This window comes from Mytilus californianus, unplaced genomic scaffold (assembly GCF_021869535.1).
Source record: "Mytilus californianus isolate M0D057914Y unplaced genomic scaffold, xbMytCali1.0.p SCAF_4, whole genome shotgun sequence".
Taxonomy (NCBI): Eukaryota; Metazoa; Mollusca; class Bivalvia; order Mytilida; family Mytilidae; genus Mytilus; species Mytilus californianus.
In genome coordinates this window covers 64,289,682-64,310,155 of record NW_026262690.1, presented here as the reverse complement: position 1 = coordinate 64,310,155, position 20,474 = coordinate 64,289,682, and the positions used below count along the sequence as shown (strand labels likewise).

Genomic DNA, 20,474 nt, shown 5'->3' with positions numbered 1-20,474 from the left:
TTTAGAATAAATGTTTTTTCTGCTTGTTATTGAAAACATATTTGATAGGGTTCTTTTTTGCTGTTGTTTTTATTCAAGTTGAAAAACGTCGTTTGGACAAAGAAAAAGAAACATGCCCCCTCCCCACCCCAACAAAAGATGAATGCCTTAACTGATAAGTCATTGGCAGATAAAGAAAATATTTTTCTTTCCTTTCAACAAATATGTATGTTGCGATCTAGCATCTACCTGAATATGTATTTTGCGCCAATTTAATGTGTATTTCATGAACTAGTAGTCAGATGCCAACTTTATGCAAGTGCTTAGTTTTAATAATATCTCACAGGATATTCCGACCGATAAATAGATTGATTGAATCAGCAGATTCCAAAATATAGGAGTATTCAAATCAATTAAAAGATACTATCTACTCAGTAGCAAAGTTTTGTCTTCACGAACCCAAAACTAAAACTGCAAACTTCTGGCATATCTCCGTCTTAGATCTTAGTTTTGACATGCACACTGTGTCAGTAACTATTAGGTCACTTTTCGTCCCTTTTTTTTGTGATCTGGATTAAATTGAAGTAACATTTTTTTTCCTGTGTTTCTGTGTTTCTTTTTAATTGGTGTATTTTGTATCAGTTGAAACTTTTTAGCTTGTATTTTTTTTTTCAATTTATGTTGTTAATAGATATAAGAAGATGTGGTATGAGTGCCAATGAGACAACTCTCCATCCAAGTCAAAATTTATAAAAGTAAACCATTATAGGTCTTCAACACGGAGCCTTGGCTCACACCGAACAGTAAGCTATAAAGGGCCCCAAAAATTACTATTGTAAAACCATTCAAACGGGAAAACCAACGGTCTAATCTATATAAAAAACGAGAAACGAGAAACACTTATGAACCACATCAACAAACGACAACTACTGAACATCAGATTCCTTAGCCTTGTAAAAGGCAAAATAAACACCATTGCATTGTTATTTATAAACATAAAAATACTAAGTATTTACATTTTTTTTCTTCATTTTTATTGTATATAAATAAATTCGTAAATGCAACAGTTAACAATGAAAGATAACATTTGTAAATAATAAACGAAAGTTGAACACAAAGAAATGTATAAATAACGTCTCGAAAGTTGTAAAAAGTAATTGCACAAGTCCAATGTGTTAAGTTAATAGGATTTGTAAAATAATGTCTCCACCAAGTTGATAGCACCAAAATACGAAATTGAAGAGAGGTTCTTGTTACAGTTTAAGCACAGTGTTAATGTTTCTCTTCGTGGCTGTTTATTTTCTCAGAATTCTTTGGATAATGTTCTTTCTTTTCTTGTGTTTTAGAGCTGCCAACAAGACATTTTGAAACACTTCATGCCCACAATTCTTATTCAAAGCGGAAGAGTCAACAAAAGCGTCGGCTTGTATCTGTTTAGCGAATTCAAGTCCTTCTTCTTTTGTTACTGGAATATCTTCATCAAAGTTCAACGAATTTCTTTGATCAGCATGAGTAGCTACAAGAATGATTGGGAATTTATGTCCAAGAAAACTCTGAATTTCTGGAAGCCAGGTGTCTTTAATATTTTGAAATGATTTTCTGTCTGTTGCACTGTAGCACAAAACAAAAACATCACTGTCTTTGTATGCAAAATGTCTTAAATCTTTGTGTTCATTCTGAAAATACAAAATAAAAGGAATATTAAGTACTTGGTACATTTTAGTATCATGCATAACAACAATTATTTTGTGTGTGATTGTTATTTTACAAAATATTTTTTCGTTTTACTTTATCTTAATATTTAGATAACGAAATTAATGATTATTAACAAAATATCGATGCATTCTAAAACAATGGCATTAAAAAGTTAAAAAGTGTATGAGACCTATTTGACCTTGCATGACAAATAACTAATTAAATGCAGAAAACCAATAAATATAACACAAATTACTAAAATTAAGAAATTAAAAAGTCAAGAAGTTTCTCTTACCTGACAAGAGCAATCGAAAATTCCAATAGTGTGTGTCTCGTTTCTCTTCATTGACACTGTGGCTGCGTAACTATCAAATACAGTAGTGTCATCTGTTCTCTGAAGCTTCTTACAGCAGAATCTCGCCAAGGATGTCTTGCCAGTTGTTTTATCTCCTACCAGTGTACACTGTACAATACGTTTCTCTTCGGCTACAACCATTGTTAATCTGTGAAGTGATTAGTAGTAAGTATAAATTTGTTATGATCAAATGAAGTGATCACTGTCATATTTATACCCTTGACCAACTCACTGTTGGTTTATACCTCCAGCAATGCTGATATTGTTTTTATTTTCACCACAGAGTCAACACCCCTAGCTGAGTGGTTTTCAATAGCTTTGTGTTGGTTTTTCTCCTGTAGAACATTATCCAATATGTCATTTAACAGATATATATGTAAAAGAGAAGTGTTTCACGTCATTAATCCCTTTGAACCCAGTTAACACCTTACTAACAGAGCTTTAGAGATTAACCATTGAGAAACGGAATACAATATGTCATCTCTGGGGTATTGGGTATAGACTTCCCCAGATCAATGCAGGGGACACCTAGTGCAAAATCGCTCCCACAAGTTTAATGCAATACAATCATGCTGGAGGGATAGAAATTTGATATAGAAATGAAAATAAATATCGCTAAATTGAGTTTTAATGATACATTGTGTAGTCTGGACATAGTATATCACAAAATTCCAATCTCTGCCCACTGGTCAACTAAAATGAATGATGAAGATACATGTATATTGAAAACAACTATGTTACTTATTTATAAAGTTGGAAAATAACATGTTTTTCCAGATTCATTTTGCCAACTATTTAAAAAAAATGTTTGCATATTTTTTTTCAAATGGATCTTGTTTATTTGTAAATGCACATTTCTTTTCCCTGTAGGTTTATGAATAAAGTTTCATGTGCGAACAAAAACTAGCGTCTTCATGTTTGCTTCCATATTTGATCTTAATTTGATTGATTGTCATCGGAATTATTATTTTTAGCATAAAAAAAAAATCACCAACAAAAACATTATTACTTGAATATTTAAAAAATCCAAAATAGATTTTTTGAATTTTTATTCAATAGTTAGAGCTTTTGCATCATTTTTTCTTACATTATTTAGGAGAATATTTTCTTTACATGTTCGGTAGGTAAATCCTCAAAGCCGATGGATATCTTTTGGATTTACCTCCTCGATTACTTTCATTTGGAATGATTTCTTTTTCACCACTTGTTCATTTCTATACAGATATTCTGTTCCGTGTTTAACAATGTGATATCAACATACTCTAAAAAAAATATAAATAATGTTAAATGATTTAACGAGGAATTATTTTAAGTTACTAAAATTGAGAATGGAAACGTGGAATGTGTCAAAGAGACAACAACCCGACCAAAGAGCAGAAAACAGCCTAAGGCCACCAATGGGTCTTCAACACAGCCAGAAAATCCGTCACCCAGAGGCGGGCTTCAGCTGGCCCCTAAACAAAAATGTGTTCTAGTTCGGAGAAAACGGACGTCACACTAAACTCCGAAACATATAGATGAACCAAAATAGAAAAAAATACATACAAGACTAACAAAGGTATATAAATATACTAATCAAAATGGTAAAAGCCAATATTGATATGATTATGATATTATATATATTCTCCATACGAATTAACGTATTCTTTCTAGTAAACTTTGACCAAAAGATTTTTATTATTATGTCATTTTGAAGCCAAAAAATGTCTGTACAAAAACTCCATCCTTACGTTTTGCACTGCACGGACGTCTACAGCAGCTCCTTTCGGTCTATGAAAGGACACCTATACGATATCAAATCATGGTCCACACAGCTCAGAATTGTTTTTGATACATTATAATAAAATATAATGACGTATGTTATACATTTGAAAATTTATCAATATTGCTGACAGAAGTATATATTTTGCTCGTTCAAATCATAACAAATATAATACCTTTTTTTGATATAATTATGTGTACTTTTAGAATAAACTTTCTTTGTTGTAAAGATAAAAACATGATGGAGTATAGATTGATGGAGATCCGGAGACTGGTATTTATGTCCTTGTTTGTGGTAAATAAACATATCAGTTTTATTGACAGTTTGTGCCAGATCTCAGCTGGGGTGGTATACATTCCGCGCTTTTGTTTTAATATATTTAAAGTATTCTATTGTATCTATAAGTTGACCTATGTTGATATGGTTGTATTCCAAATCAAATGTCAGCTTGAAGACAGTATGTCTGTATAAGGAATTCGATATGACCCTATTTATATGTACCATAAACTACGTAAACCTCAAAACAAAGAAGTATGATCTTTGTTTCAACAAACAGTTTATAATTAGGAACAACATTGTTATTTTTAGGGTTAAATTTATTCAAAATTAACGAAGTACGACTTATTATTAAAGGGTAATTTTCTGCTGACAACAACATATTTTTCAGCTGTAAAATTTTCGTTTTCTTTATAGATAAATCACAAGAACGTCAAGGCCTTTATGGCAGAGGGAAGCAAATAGGATTTTTTTAAAAATTTCTGATCACTTCATATCTTTTTAAATTCAAAAGAACGCGTTCATATGAGGATATTTAGGCCTGTGCAAGCTCCAATTAAGTGATCATGAAGTAAAACATGTGCAATACAAAGAAATTGCGTTTGAAAATGCAGATGGAATAAATTTATAATTTATAGGCAAATATTTAAGATTATTTAGCAGGATCTTCCATATACATGTACCACGAAAAATCGTTTCCATGACACTGGTATCATACGAAAACTTTAGAATAATTTTATTTCAAATAATACAGGTCATCTTAACAAGGACTTGTCTTTGTAAAATTGTTTTAGGCGGTCAATTATGGTCTATAATGGTCCATAATCATTGTTGAAACCCTTTTTTCTGTATATGGGAAACGTTGATTGGTTATCACTGATTTTTGACTAGATTGCAATCTTGGAAATTACAAATAATATAAGTTCTTCGAATATGAATCATAACTTCTATAACTTATTGTTTTATTAAAAAAAAATGGGTCGACGATAACAGGAAACAATAACAAACCCATCGAAGAAAGACAGAAAACCCCGACTTAAGGGGGAAAAAGACGAAAACACACTACGCAGAAAATCGAAGATAGATTAATATCGAAAAATGGAGTTTTAATGTAGGTACTTCGGAAGGGTGTGTTAAAAGGTGTCAGACAACCAATTCAAAATCCCTATCTATTCAAAAAAAATTTGCAATATTCACAGCTTTCTAAATATTTTACCTTAAGTTTAATTTCATAGAAACCAGGTATATCCTGAATTGTACATGTATCACCTTTCTACATGCCAATTTATACAACCAATGTTTAAAGTCTTGTGATGAAATACTACCGTTCGGTAGTCATGTACTACTAAAAATAAAACCTGGTTTTCTGGAAATCTTAAATAAGTATACAATGAAGCGCATTAATCCTCAATTTTTAATGCAAACTCATGGACAAGTAAATTTTGTCCCAAAATGGTGTACATATATTTCTGTTTCACCAAAAGTTTCATTTCTGCAAATTTGTTGGTTAGTTTAAGTAAACAATGACACCAAAAGCCCTATTTTTTTGTAAGAGTAGGGCTACTTTTACATACGTTCTAAATTGAAGTGGGTGAATTGGTGGTCTGACACCTCAACAGTTCCTGCTTATTTAGTGGTTCGATATATCATCTGTTAATTTCACGGACAACTGACTCGTTCAATCTGAATGTTTGCTAAATGGTATTTATTCAGATCATGAACTTTCAAAGACAATTGTATTGAGACAAAGTTTTCAAAACATTTCAATATAAACACAAGAAGAAAATTTGGAGCGGATATCTTATTGCTATTGTGAGGAGAAGCTGCAGTGTAGACCAAAACATATGGTGCTCAGTGATCATGCAAGTTATTTTTGTTATGAAACATTTCCAATCATAGATATAGGAAGATGTGGTATGAGTGCCAATGAGACAACTCTCCATCCAAGTTACAATTTATAAAAGTAAACCATTATAAGTCATGTTTATTTTAAAAATGCTTGCAGTCTTCCTAATGCAGTATTTAACTCATTTTCTTTACGGTTAATGGCTATTTATTTCCATGAGAATTATAAATTTATATTTTACCAGCATTATACTTTCATAGATATGTCTCTGTTCATACTGATCTAAACTTTTTGGAGTTTATGTTACGATTTATTTGTGGTCGGTTGCGAGTTTTGCATAAAGGTGCACCATTACCGTGTAGTCTTTAGGTCAGTAGTTTCATCTATCATTTCTGACTTACAGCTCAAGTCGACGACCTCATACACTATAAGGAGTTATTAAATACAGTATCATTTAATGTAACCTGCCCTGGAAAGATTGAACATTGACCCAGGCATCGACACCTTTAAGTGTCCAATTTAGCACCTTTATCTTTATAACTTTGATACAATGTAAGAAATACGATAAATGATACATATATATTTACACAATAATTTGCTTTTTAAATATCCAATATCCTGAAGACTTATGTGACTCATTTTTTATACGGTTAATGGCTATTTATTTCCATGAGAATTATAGATTTACATTTCACCAGCATCATACTTTCATACTGTTCAAAACTTTTACGGAGTTTATGTTACGATTTATTTTTGGTCGTTTGCGAGTTTTGTGAAAAGGTGCACCATTACCGTGTCGTCTCTATGTCAGTAGTTTCATCTACCTTTTCTGACTTAAAAGCTCAAGTCGACGACCTCATATCCTGTAGTTAATATCATTTAATGTAACCTGCCCTAGAAAGCTTGAACATTGACCCGAGCATCGACACCTTTAAGTGTCCAATGTAGCACCTTTTTCTTTAACTTTGATACAATGTAAGAAATACGATGAATGATATATAAATATTTACACAATAATTTGCTTTTTGAATATCCAATATCCTCAAGACTTGTGTATTTACCTTATTAAGTGGCCGATATTCAAAAAAAATAAATCTCAGGGTTTAACACCTCAAAAAACCAAGCATGAAAAAGATTTTGATAGGCAATTGAACCAAATCAAAATATAAAAAGAAATACAGTGTCCGATCTGAAGCTTAATGTGTTATAAATATGTTTGATTTAACACAGAAAATAATAATTTGTGGTTTCAATTTCATTAATTATAATCATAGAACCCATGAAGAAACGTCCACGTGAACATTCACCATCAAATATGGGCTAAGACATATATCATTAGATGACTATAAAAAGGACACTGCTCCCATTATGGAAGAGCAGTGTAACCAGTCAATTTTTGTTAATATATCGCCTAGGTGATACACTCAGACAGTGTTTGAGATGCATTTATTCTTTATTAGAAATTTCCTTTATAAAGCGTATTCTTCTCATTTTCCCATCCCTATCAATGACAATAATGATACAAAAAAAAAAGATATATTAGATGCAAAATATGCTAGTACTATGACCGTTGTATTTCATACGATGTGAGAAAACTTTACAAAAATCAAACTCAGGAAAATACTAAGAACACATACAAAAAAAAAGATAAATAAACAAACAGAACATCATTCAAACGCAACACACAAGAATTTTTATTACAGAAAATCTTGAAAGAAGTTATTTTAATAAAGCACTTCGAACGCACGAAATTTATAAAGTGTAATATAATTTACTAGCACGTCTCCGTTGCTGGTGGACTATTAGTCCCTAGGGTATCATCCGCTCCGTAAACTCAGTGCTTTGGTACTGACATGATTTATAACATATTATTTCAAAGTTTTCCGTTGATAAATTAAACCATACTCAGAAACTCAGGTTCCAACTCCCTCAGGCAAAGTTGACCATAGCTGAATTTGCCTATAAATCTTTTTATTTCTTTTTGTTCATACAGATTCTAACGTTTCTACGTAAATAGACATCCCTGGTATTCAAATGTTTGGGTTTTAGCGTTACTGATGACGATAAATCCAGAAAAGCGCGTCGGACGAACATAATTTATAAAGTGTTATTTTTATTGAATATTGTTAAAAAGAGGACAAGAATCTTGTGAACATGGAAACAGAGTGGACGCTGTTACGAGACATAACATTTATTATATACAAAATGTAAAATAGTGTTTATAAATTGTTGTAAAAAATAGAATGTCCTAAGATAGGCTTAGCATTGTACGAATGAGTCTTAGAGTTATTGGTTTATAAGGTTGGAATTTTGTCCTATTATTTCATTCTCTTTTCCACCTTAATCTTACACCTGGATAAGAGTGGTCCTACATTTAGAAGGAATTTCATGATTTAATCACATTCTAAAACATTCTTGAGAATCTGGAGTTTACTTTTCGTTTTTAATGTATTCCTTTTACGAAATGTACTTTGATGAGCTTATTAATAACCACTTGGTCGATGCCACTGCTGGTCGAGGTTTCCTACCCGAAGGTATCACCACCCCAGTACTCAATGCCAGTAGTCAGCACTTCTGGGAATTATCATTGGCATGGTCATATTTACATATTAACTGTTTACAAAACTTTGAATTGTTCGAAATACTAAGGATTAATTAATGCAGGAATATTACCGTAGCTGTATTTTGGCAAAACCTTTTGGAATTTTGGGTCCTCAATGCTCATCAACTTCGTACATTATTTGGCTTTTCCGCTTTTTGTTCGAGCGTCATTGATGATTTTTTGTCGACGATACGCCCTTCTAGCGTGCAAAATTATAAGCCTGGTATGTTTGATGAGTTTATTCACTGCTGTATTGTTTCTAGAAATATGTAATGTATGCCATTGCGAACTATAGTAGATGCTAAAAGATTGTCGGGAAGAAAAAAGTTGAAAATTGTTCATCAAATATAAGGTGGATTCCTGTTTTTAAAGCGTTATCAATCCGCGCTTGTTTTTCAAAACCGTTTTCATTTTTTGTGCATTAAAATTGTATACATTATAATTTTATCGTGTCAATCAAATTTATAAATGTGAATATTTGGTACATTTGGCACACCTGAAACCAATATTATATAATATGATACGTAAAAAGAAATGCACTTTTGGTTATACAACGTTTCAAATTTCTGTATTTAAAAATAAAATTACTCCAAACACTAACAACGTTAAATTGATCAGAAGTTTCATCATATATTATGAATTGTTAGTACTAGAAGAAGGAATTGAAAATGACATGAAATTTGAAATACAAAAATAAGAACTAAATGAGATGTTGAAAACCTAAAAGACATAGATCTAGAGATAAACCAAAGTGTCATCACAATATATCAAGCTCTAAATCGACGTACAATGTAGTATAGAAAGGCTGTGAATAAATGCAATATACTTATCAAATAACTGCCATCAACAAATATACATACATACACACCATAAGCGTATAAACAACTACGCAAACAGGATATTATCCAGCTACTGAAGAAAAAGCACACACTGCTATAACTGCAATAACCTTCTTAGTTTCTAATGGTCAAATCCAACAAAGAATAAATCCTGTATTTAGAGGAGGAACTGCGTAGTCAAAATGCAGATTGTCATACTATTTTTACTCATTGACGACATTGTTTTGTTTTTTGCCATGGCGTTGTCAGTTTTTGGGTACATGGCAAGGAATTCGATTTCAAAGATTTAACATTGTTGTCCGATATCGTTATTTTAAGAAGTACTTGATTATATATAGAGGAAGAAGAACCATCTTTCCAATATTTCATTGTACAAGCAAATTGGAAAATAAATAGATAAAATCCTTTAAGGAAATTAGCTTAAAATATTAATGTATGCATTTACTTGACAAGAGTGGAATGACAATACTAGCCTCGAAAGTCTAACGTTATCATATTCACATTGAGTGTAAAATGGATGTGGATTCGCTCCCTGCTCCGAGAAACGGGAAGACGTCTAACGAATGAGACTTATTTTCTTACTTCAACACGACGGATGCAACTAGAAGAGCAGAAACTGTCTACTCAAGTTGAGCTTCTGAGTTATTTTCTATTTTTGGGAGAGTTTTTAATGCTCAATCTTGATTTTTTTAGTAGTCTTTTAGGGACCCCTGTTGTCTGTTCGTCGTTTTCTTTAGGTCGCGCTGTTGTCTGTTTTCTTCGACTTATTGTATATGATTGCTTCCATGGTATTTAAGAGTAAGAGTAAGATCAAGACCGGTCGTGTGGAGTGACATGTATTTCTGATGACTTACTCAATAAAAGTAAGACTCAGGTATCGGAACAGTTTAAAGCACTATTAATATTTGTATCACATCCTGAAAATATTTGTGAATTAACTCGCTTCCGATACTTACACTTGTCTTTTTATCATCAACTTTGTTGTGTCCGTATAAGAAATTTACAATACATTTGTCTTAAATTCACTTTGCTTTTTGTATGTTTTGTATTTTTTCTTTAACACTATACTAATTCTGTTGGAGTGCAACGAGTTTCTTTATATTACTCTTTCGGTACTACAAGGTCAAAATGTGCAATACTTTATAAGTATGCGCATCATACATGTAGAAATTGAATTACGTCGTAAATAAACAGACTATCATATTTCAGTTGGCAGTGAAGAGTACTGTCGCTTAAATTACATAATATTAAAAATAAATCTTCAAATGTTTGAGGTTTAATCTAATTGTCCCGGGAATTCTTTATCTGTCGACTGCTTCACATACAAAAGGAACAAATATTAAATTTGATACACATATATGTATACTTTATTTAATAACATAATATGACTAGAATTTGTAGATGTCCACGTAATGTGCATACATAGATAAAATAATATAGCACAAGGGAAAATATATATATATGATATATCAGTATACAGTTTTAACATGTTGAATGAGTATGTACACCTCATCTAATGCGTTAAGATTTGACATGCAATTATAATTGAAAGACATATGGCAATACCAGCTGTTTGTGTCCTGAGTATTATTTTCTTATCAGCCGTTTAACAATGTTTGATTTCGCCTTCTTATGTTTAAGTACTGATTGAATAGAATATTCGAATACTTTTGGAATTCCTCTCCTTGACACAGACGAACATTCTGTGAAATGTTCTGCACCAATCTCGTCTGATAATTCTAGTCCTTCAAACTTTGAGATTGTTTCTTCTCCTGTTTGTCCACGACTGTCTGTTTGTGTCGCCACAAGAATGATTGGTTTCTTTCCAGCCACTTTTCTTATCTCTGGCAGCCAAAATGTTCTCACACTGTCAAATGATTCTCGATCTGTAACACTGTAACACACCACAAAAACGTCTGTGTCTTTGTAATTTGAGCATCTTAATTCATTATTCTCATGCTACAATGAAAAATAAATCTATAAACGATCACTTATTCAATATGTACACTCGTCTTATATATCGAATTGTTAAAATATAAATTGACGTTTTAAGTCTGTTTATACTGTTTATACATGTGTTTATTTAAATATGCAAAACTTGAGATTAATGAAAAATAACAATCAATGAATGAAGCGATTACACCATTGAGTTTTCCTATAAGACTGGCTTCAACTGTGCGAAAAAAAGGCATATGCATGATGTTGGATGTGTACTGATTGATATTTTAGTCTTAGATACATGATTTTTTTATAAGTTGTTACTGGTTTGAACTAGCTGTCAGTGAGTAACTGCGAGTACTCTTAGATCTGTACTTAGTGTCTTGAACTAGCTTTCAGTGAGTAACTGCGAGTACTCTTAGATCTGTACTTAGTGTCTTGAACTAACTGTCAGTGAGTAACTGCGAGTACTCTTAGATCTGTACTTAGTGTCTTGAACTAGCTGTCAGTGAGTAACTGTGAGTACTCTTAGATCTGTACTTAGTGTCTTTTTTGTTATGGTGATGTATATATACCCTGATACGTCCGTTCTATGTTTTTGTTAGTTGTTTTTCTGCTTTGTATCGATCTGATGAGTTAAGCTTTTTCAATTGATTTTTATAGTTTTTTCTTAATTTGAACTGTTACACCACTGTCCCATGTTAGGGGGAGGGTTTGGGGCGCAAGCAAACATGTTTAACCCCGCCACATTCTGTATGTGCCTGTCCCAAGTTAGGAGCATGCAATTCAGTGGTTGTCCTTTGTTGCTGTATATCATATTTGCTTTTCGGTCATTGTTTTGTACATAAATTAGGCTGTTAGTTTTCTCGTTTGGCATGTTTTACATTTGTCATTTTAGGGCCTTTTATAGCTGACAATGCTCATTGTTGAAGGCCGTACGGTGACCTATAGTTATTAACTTCTATGTCATTTGGTCTCTGGTGGAGATTTGTCTCATTGGCAATCATACCATAACTTCTTATTTTTTTATTATTAACTGTAAGTGAGAAATTTTCTTTATTTGCAGAATGAAGCAAAATATTTTTATTATTTAAAAAATGTCGTACTCTTCCTTGTATTTCCAGATTGCAGCATTTTTTTCGCAACCAAGATTTTTTTAAATACTTCAGTATGAGATACTATAAATTATACAAAAACATATAGTAAATTTACCGAATGAGTAAGCACATATACAAAATGCAGATGTTATTAGATAGGCAAAATGCTCAGAGCAAAATATTTTTAAATCAAAACAGGACGTACTTTTAAATGGTGACGTCAAATTATAGAGAAAGTGAATGTGAAACATGTTTAAAGACAAGAAATGGAATTCTACGGTTTTTTGTATAAACTGTTTAAGTCGCCATAATAAAGCGTAATAAGCACACACAAACTATTTAAAGTCGGGTATACATATAACAATACAACATAAGCTCAATTTGATAAGTCTAAAACTGACAGAACTTTAATTAAAGCATACAAGTTTAATTTCATTACCTGTGTTTGGAAGCAAAGAGCTCAAAAGAACAAGAAAAAGCAAATGTACTAATCTTTAATGTATTGTACATAGAATAGAAAAATTCATAAATTTTGGTTGATTTCGGAGAAAGCATTTTGTCATATTCCATGCGTGGTACAGACTGTTTGCAAAATGGTGGATTGAACATAATTTGTCAATTTTGTCATAAGTTTGCTCGAAGTAACACTATTATCTTAAAAGGTAACAATCCGACTTCAACGGAAATTTAATAAGTTCCCGCTAGAAGCAAACAAGAGAAACGCTCTAACTCACTACTTAATTGTCCAGAGTAAACTAAATATTTTCCTTTTCAGTCACAATATCCAAAAATTCCAGTCAACGTCGGTTAAAGATATCAATAACCGAATGCATTTACAAAGATTTTTTAATGTTAAGCATGCGTTTCTCACAATCACGATTTCAACCAACAAGTTAAAAGACTGTCGAAAAATTCAAAGTTATTAAAATTGAAATTTCATACTCAAAATGTAAAATTCCCTAGATCTCCTTTTTGAAGGTGAAACATATAGACCGTATCGCACTTTCCTGTATTAAACTTCACCAGAAACACTAAGATCCAAATGCTTAGATGTATGAATACCTTCTGAAAAAGAGGCGGAAGATACCAAAGGGAGATTCAAAACTCATATGTCGGAGAAGTTTTTGAGCTATACGACAAAAAGGGATCCAGAAAGAATAGCGAAATCAGTGTCACCCTCACTTGGAGGAGAAATATACAAACAGAAAAAGCTTTTTACAGAATACCCATAATTACTTCCTTTAAAAATGCTTACCTCTCCAGTACAATCTGATATACTAACGGTGTAGTTAACTCCTATGAAAGATGCATCTCCTGAATAACTGTCAGATATAGTAGCTACATAGTCTCCTGGAGTAGACTGTCCAATAAAACTCTTTATTATAGAAGACTTCCCCACCATACCATCACCAACGATACAACATTGTATTGTTTGTTCCATCACAGTCAAAACCATAGTAACAATATATAACTATCAATTGTCTCTTTACTCTTTCATTAAACTGTTATACAATTTTATAAGAAAAACTGTAGGAGATGTTTTGTAGTCCGGTTAAATACTGCTTGACTTGCCGCTTCGTCGTATGTAAATGAATAAGTAGGTGTCTACTTTATTTTTGATACAGGTAAAATAGGTTCACAACTTACTTACTGAAAGTATTATCTTCCTTAGTGAACCTTGGAAAGGAGTATTATTGTTGACATTATCAAGCTCTTTGTCCAAACCACTAAGGTAGAAATTTGGTTTTAAAAATCTTTTACATCTTTAAGGCATTTACGTGAAATTAAAACCACAAAAGTATGTGTCCAAAATTGCAAAGTCACTGAAAATAAAACATTTTCCAAAATAACACTAAAAGGATAATTGGTACAAGTAAAATGTGTTTTAACACTTTAAAGTGACACCGGTGACAGGTGACGGTACATTATAATCTGAAACGGGAAAGAAATCGAACGCTGTCAGCATTTTAATTTCACCGAATTATCAATAAAAAAAATATTTCAATTACTGTCGCTGAAGAATTTAAAATTATGACGATATTTGATCTGCTGCAGCTCAATTATATAAATCATTGATGTTTGGTAATATTTCAGACTTAACATTGAGCTACTATGCAAAGGAGAAGGTCCGGTAAGGGCTAATTTTGGCCTAAAATTTGAAGTACATCTGATGAAAGATTTTTGACATTTTTTAAACACCTTAGTGTCTACTTCAGTCGATTCAATTAGTTTATGTAACAGATTTGAATTGATTTGGTCAAACTCAAGCTTAAATATAAAGAATCTTCAAATATGCCACAAAACATCACTTTTCAGGTTGTTTTTGTCTAAAATGGAAGTGGCCGCATTCTTGTTCAGTCTCAACCTTTATATATGTTATGTATTATCATCAAATACAACATATATTTATTTAAATATCAAGACTGAACACAAGTGCGGCCACTACAATTTTAGACAAAAATCGTTTAAAAATTAGCACAAATTCTAAAATTGTGAAGATTTCAGTGATTTTGCATGAATTAATGATGCTAGTACCTGATGCATGTGCATTGTATTGTAAAAAAACAGCCCATATTTATGTAAAAAAATTATTCTACTTTCCACTCCTAATTTCACGAAAGTGTACTATTGTTCGAACAATGTGCATGAATTGGGCTTTTAATACAATCATCTGTACAGTTATATAAAAAAGGAGATGAGGTATGATTGCCAATGAGCCAACTTTCCACCACCAGCGATCAAGGACATGGATGTAAGCAATTATATGACATCTTACAGCCTTAACAATGAGAAAAACCCATACCGTTTAGTAAGCTAGAAGAGGTCACATCATGACAAAATGTGAAAAAAATTCAAACGACAAAACCGACGACCTACTTCATGCTAAAAAAATTAAAAAAAAACGAAAACAAATCGGTAGACAGCAATAAACCAGTGAAATACAGGCCACTACTTGGGACAGGCAAATACAAAATGTTTGGATTAATAAAAAATAAGAAGATGTGGTATGACTGCCAATGAGACCACTTTCCAACAGAGACCAAATGACGTAGACGTATACAACTATAGGTCACCGTATATACGGCCTTCAATAATGAGCAAAACTCATACAGCATAGTAAGCTATAAAAGGCTCAGAAATAAAAAATGTTAAACAATTCAAACGAGAAAACTAACGGCATGAGTTATGTACAAAACAATAAACGATAACAAATACACATGTATGATATACAGCAACAAACGACAACCATTGAGTTGCAGGCTCCTGACTTAAAATAGACAAATAAAAAATATCGGGTGTTAAACATATTTGTGAGCCCTCAACTATCCCATAACCTTGGACAATGGTTGAAGAGCACAGTATAAGAAATACTGTAAAAAATCAGTTGGAAAAGGCTTGAGTCATCAGATACAATGTAGTCACGAAACACAAAAAAACAACTAACAAAAAGACAAAATACACAAAGTACCGATCTAAAAGACACATTTTCCTTAATATGCATGAAATAATTTCGTCTTGAATCAATCAAACAACCAACTAATTAATCGATCAGTAGATTTCTGATCTGAAATAACACATAATTCCGTCCTTCGAGCCGAATGTCATCATTTACAAGGATCAAGGTTCCAGTCCGGCTAGCCTTGTTAAAAAGTGTTGTTTTTGATTTGTCAATACATTTTTCACTTCCTTCCAACGTAATGATAATACAAAGACGAGAACCGAATTCGTGATAATATAAAGGCAAGAAGTTGATATCGTGTTCACATCACGTGTTTCTGTATTAACAGATGGCTTTATCAGCTATGCTCGAAACCAAAAGTATGGAAAGACAAAATATTAAGACATTGGGAAGCAATCAAATTATCAAAACAGAACAATTAAAACTAGTCAAAATTTTGCTTGGGATTTGCAACTATTATAATTTATAAGAGTTACTGTAGACTTACAGTCAATATTTGTCATTTGAGTCCTGCAAGTGACGGAACACTAGCTACTGGATAGATGATACATTTGTCGGCCAACCAATAGTGCAAGTAATACACACACAACTATGAACAATGATGAAACCGACATATGCACATACAAAATACATTCAAGTACGCTTTATACCTAACGTTTGTAAAATCATAAAAAGAGCATCCAAACCAAAAAGGTCGGGGACAGAACAGCAAAAATTGTAAAGTTACTTTTTCGAAGAAAGATAATTGCAACCTTTATCCTTGCACAATTGCGTAAATTATCTAAATAAACTGAAAATGTACAATTTTATCAGTTCAGAGTCATAGCATTTTGGCTACTTGGCTGATGGTACTTTCGTGAAAACAGGAATACGGTGACACATTCAAGATGTATCTGTTAGTATTTTCTTTTACACCTTAGTACAATGTATTACGTTACTATGTAACTACATGCTTTTTTATGTTATATATATTTCAAAAATGACACATCTATTTCACCATCCTTTTGTTGTTAAATTATTATTTTATTTTTTACATTTAAGGAGCTCGTGGCTTTTTGCTATGAAAAGAAACTGTAGGAAAGAATTTCCAAGGAGAAATATTCAGATACATCTATATCAAAATATCACAATCCAAATAAACAGGTTGATTTTCTTTTTATTACAATAATTACTAAAGTGTAGTCATCCGAGACCACTGGTCATCCCGTTTACACAAACAAACTGGATCACCTCAACCGCTGTCAAATATGACAAAAATAGACAAGTTTGTTTCCCTTTAAGTGTGAATGTGACGCAAGATGAAATAATGATATACGTCCAAGTATAATCCGGAACTTTGTTTACTGTCTAGATGCGTCAGCTGACGCAGACCTGCAACCGTTACGAATTCTTTTAAAGAAAATGTTGATAGGGTTATTCAATTGTACAATTTATTGCATAATGAGCATAAGATAAATGTTATTTTATGTGATACTACCAAATGTTTTTTTATACGGATAACTTGAATAAACTATGGGTTGTTACTAGTATGTCACAAAGTCATGATGATGATATAGGAAAGTTTAAATTGCAAAGTTAGTTTAAGCTGTGGTGTTGATGTTTCCTTATGAGTTTTACATCAGTAGTGAAAATAGATGGTCCTAAGTAGTAAATATCTTGGAACTTTATTCGACTGTCATACAAGTGAGAGTTTTATCCTAGCTATAAAACCAGGTTTAATCCACCATTTTCTACATAAGGAAATGCCTGTACCAAGTCAGGAATATGACAGTAGTTTTCCATTCGTTTGAAGTGTTTGAGCTTTTGATTTTGCCATTTGATAAGGGACTTTCCGATTTGAATTTTCCTTGGAGTTCGGTACATTTGTTATTTAACTTTTTTTTTATACTCAACAAAAAAGTTAAGGATCCCCAATTAATATTTTCTATTCAAATAGTATCAAAGTTCCTGAACATCCTGAAGTCGATATTGCAAATAATATCACTTCCTTAAAAATACAGATTTCTGTAATTCGATTTTTGTCCCTTAAATGAGACATTGCATACAAATATGCAGAGTAAATCATTATTCCGTTACAGAAGAGCCATTTTTAACTGTTTGATACTGAAAATGCAAAACGCTAAATTGAAATCACAATATGCAAATTTCAAACATGACCCTCTCATTAAAAAAAACGACTTGAAAAATAGTTTTGATTTTCTATTAAAGAAAATGGTTACTTGAAATGGAGACGTTCCATCTGAATTTGGTGCGTACCACGCTCTCTGCACGTTGCACTACACCCGAATAACTGTTCTACCAAGGAAATATATATCCGAAAAATGAGTTCATTTACATGTAGGTTACCACAAAACACTTTCTGTTTTTGTCATTATATAAAATAAATATTAAGAAAAATAATTAATACAGTGATGGTTTCCCCAAGTTTAATGTAGTGCATGTTTAATTTATCAGGAAAGGTTGTGAAGTGTATACTTAATAACCACAGTACTACAATTCAACTAGTACTGTAAGCTTGTACTAGTCTACTGTAGGCATTACAAATTAGGTTAATCTTTCACTATATGTTTGCATTTATTTATAAGTAGGTATAATTGAATACAAACTTAAATTTGACATGACGCTAAAAAACCCACACATGGATTATTCTTTTCACTCAAAGATGTACTTTAGTAATAACAACAATCAGATTGAAACTCAGGATGAATTCTACTGAAGCAAATCAGTATAAGATCTAGTAGTGCCCCGTCATCGTGGCAGTTATATGTCATTGTTTTCCATAAGACTATTTCCTTTATAAACAAAAGTATTTATTTACGGATAGAAGGTAAACTTGGTACATTGTTTATGTACGGTGATTTTGGAAAAAAAGTTTGTCGCCAAGATTTTACAATGTATTACACAAATATACCTAAAATAGATTATACCCGAGGAAGGCTTTATCATGCAATCAGTACTTGCATTCATTCTGTATCACAAAATGTTCGGGTAGATAAGTATTATCCTGAAACTAGATCAACTCTTATGCATTCATGTGTACATGTATCAGTAAAATCGTTAATGTATAATTGCCGTTATATGAAGACATTTTTGCTGTACGTCCAGTTGCAGATATTTCATGCATGTTCAGGACTTTTTAGCGAAAAGCGAATAGACTCAAACAGAATGGGTTTAGATCATTGTTGAAAAGGAAAGGTTACCTGTAGCTAATAACACCCTTCAGCATTTTAAAATACAAAAGTCATAATATTTTTATTTTTCTTGAAAGACAATTACGAACAAATAAAAGAATCTTTCATTAAGGGCATATGATACAGTAGCAGGAGCAGATAATAACGGATAATTTCGCAACTTTGCTAATGATCACGGAAAATTCATTAAAGTTATTAAATCGGTTGACTGGTACCCGTCCTGTATTTGAGGGCATACTGAATATTTTACGGAGGGAACCTACCTATCAAATCGGTTACGTTAACTTGAAAGCATTTGCAAATAAAAACGAACATGCTGTATATGCAAGCACGCGAAATCTATTGTGGACCCGGGAATTCGAGGCAAATAAAACCGCTGACTTTTTTTGTTATCAACAAGTTTCAATTCATGACAGTAGTTCGTATAACTTTTTGAGGTACGGCGGAAATAGCTGCACGAAGAATTTCATTGCATTGAATGCAGTTTGTTATTTTCATTTATGTTAAGGTACAGCAGGTTATAAATGACAAAAGTTCATTTAAGAACAAAGACCGATACGCTTTTGACATTATCAATAAATATGTATTAGATCAATTAAAGATTGTTTTGAACTGGAGGCAAAGTGCATGTACACACTTAGTAGTTTATATGGGCCGCCGGATATTTGTTCAACTTATTTTGGAAACAATATTTTCAGTTTGACACCTTTCACAAATTTGATTTACTGACTATTAATAAAGCAATAAATTTCAAACCATCAATATAACATTGAACTATTTGATTAATGAGATTTGTGTTTGTTTTGAACACTAGAAATAGCTTTACTTTTAGTACACTTCCTTGGACGGTGTCATACTTAGTGCATTTTACATAACACAGTCCAGTATCAAGTAATTTTACATCATTCATTTTTCAAATTTTTTTTTTTTGGAAAATAGTTATGAATGAATATAACGTATCTAATGTAAAATTATTAATCATACTGCACATGTATTTGTTAAAATAATTACAGGTAACCACACTTGTTTATGACAGTTCTTTCCCTTTCACTGACTTGCACTGACTTGCATACGTGCTATAAGGAGCTGAATTATCCCTTTTGACGAATGATTTGTTTTTTCCTGTTTATTTTTCTCTCCAGTCGTTAATGTTTGAAAACATATCTTTATCTTGTTCATAAATTATCTGTAATATTTGCTGCTGTATGTAAAGTAGCATTCCCGACTGAAAATCGTGTTTAATAATCAAATGACCATGATGACATTCATGTGATATGGTCACAAGAATGTTATCATGTGAGCTCTAATATCTGATAATCATGGACAGTTATCAGTATGATAAAATGTTTAAAATTCACGCAATCCAATGTAAGGTCATTCATTAATTTTCTGGAAAGTCATTTCACAAATTTCGGAATGACCCTTTAATTATTA

General features: G+C 32.1%; 2 protein-coding genes across 2 annotated transcripts; both read right to left on the bottom strand.

The window, feature by feature from the left end:
* Window positions 1-996: 996 nt before the first annotated feature.
* On the bottom strand, window positions 997-2,335 carry LOC127738322 (cdc42 homolog). The gene is made up of 2 exons (XM_052249523.1): window positions 1,970-2,335; window positions 997-1,655 (listed from the first exon to the last, which is right to left on the bottom strand). Exons 1-2 carry the CDS (start codon window positions 2,168-2,170, stop codon window positions 1,275-1,277), a joined length of 582 nt encoding a protein of 193 aa, XP_052105483.1. The 5' UTR covers window positions 2,171-2,335; the 3' UTR covers window positions 997-1,274.
* Window positions 2,336-10,693: 8,358 nt separating this feature from the next.
* LOC127738324 (cell division control protein 42 homolog) lies at window positions 10,694-14,038 on the bottom strand. The gene is made up of 2 exons (XM_052249527.1): window positions 13,645-14,038; window positions 10,694-11,313 (listed from the first exon to the last, which is right to left on the bottom strand). The coding sequence occupies exons 1-2, from the start codon at window positions 13,843-13,845 to the stop codon at window positions 10,942-10,944; spliced, it is 573 nt and encodes a 190-aa protein (XP_052105487.1). The 5' UTR covers window positions 13,846-14,038; the 3' UTR covers window positions 10,694-10,941.
* Between the last annotated feature and the right edge of the window lie 6,436 nt (window positions 14,039-20,474).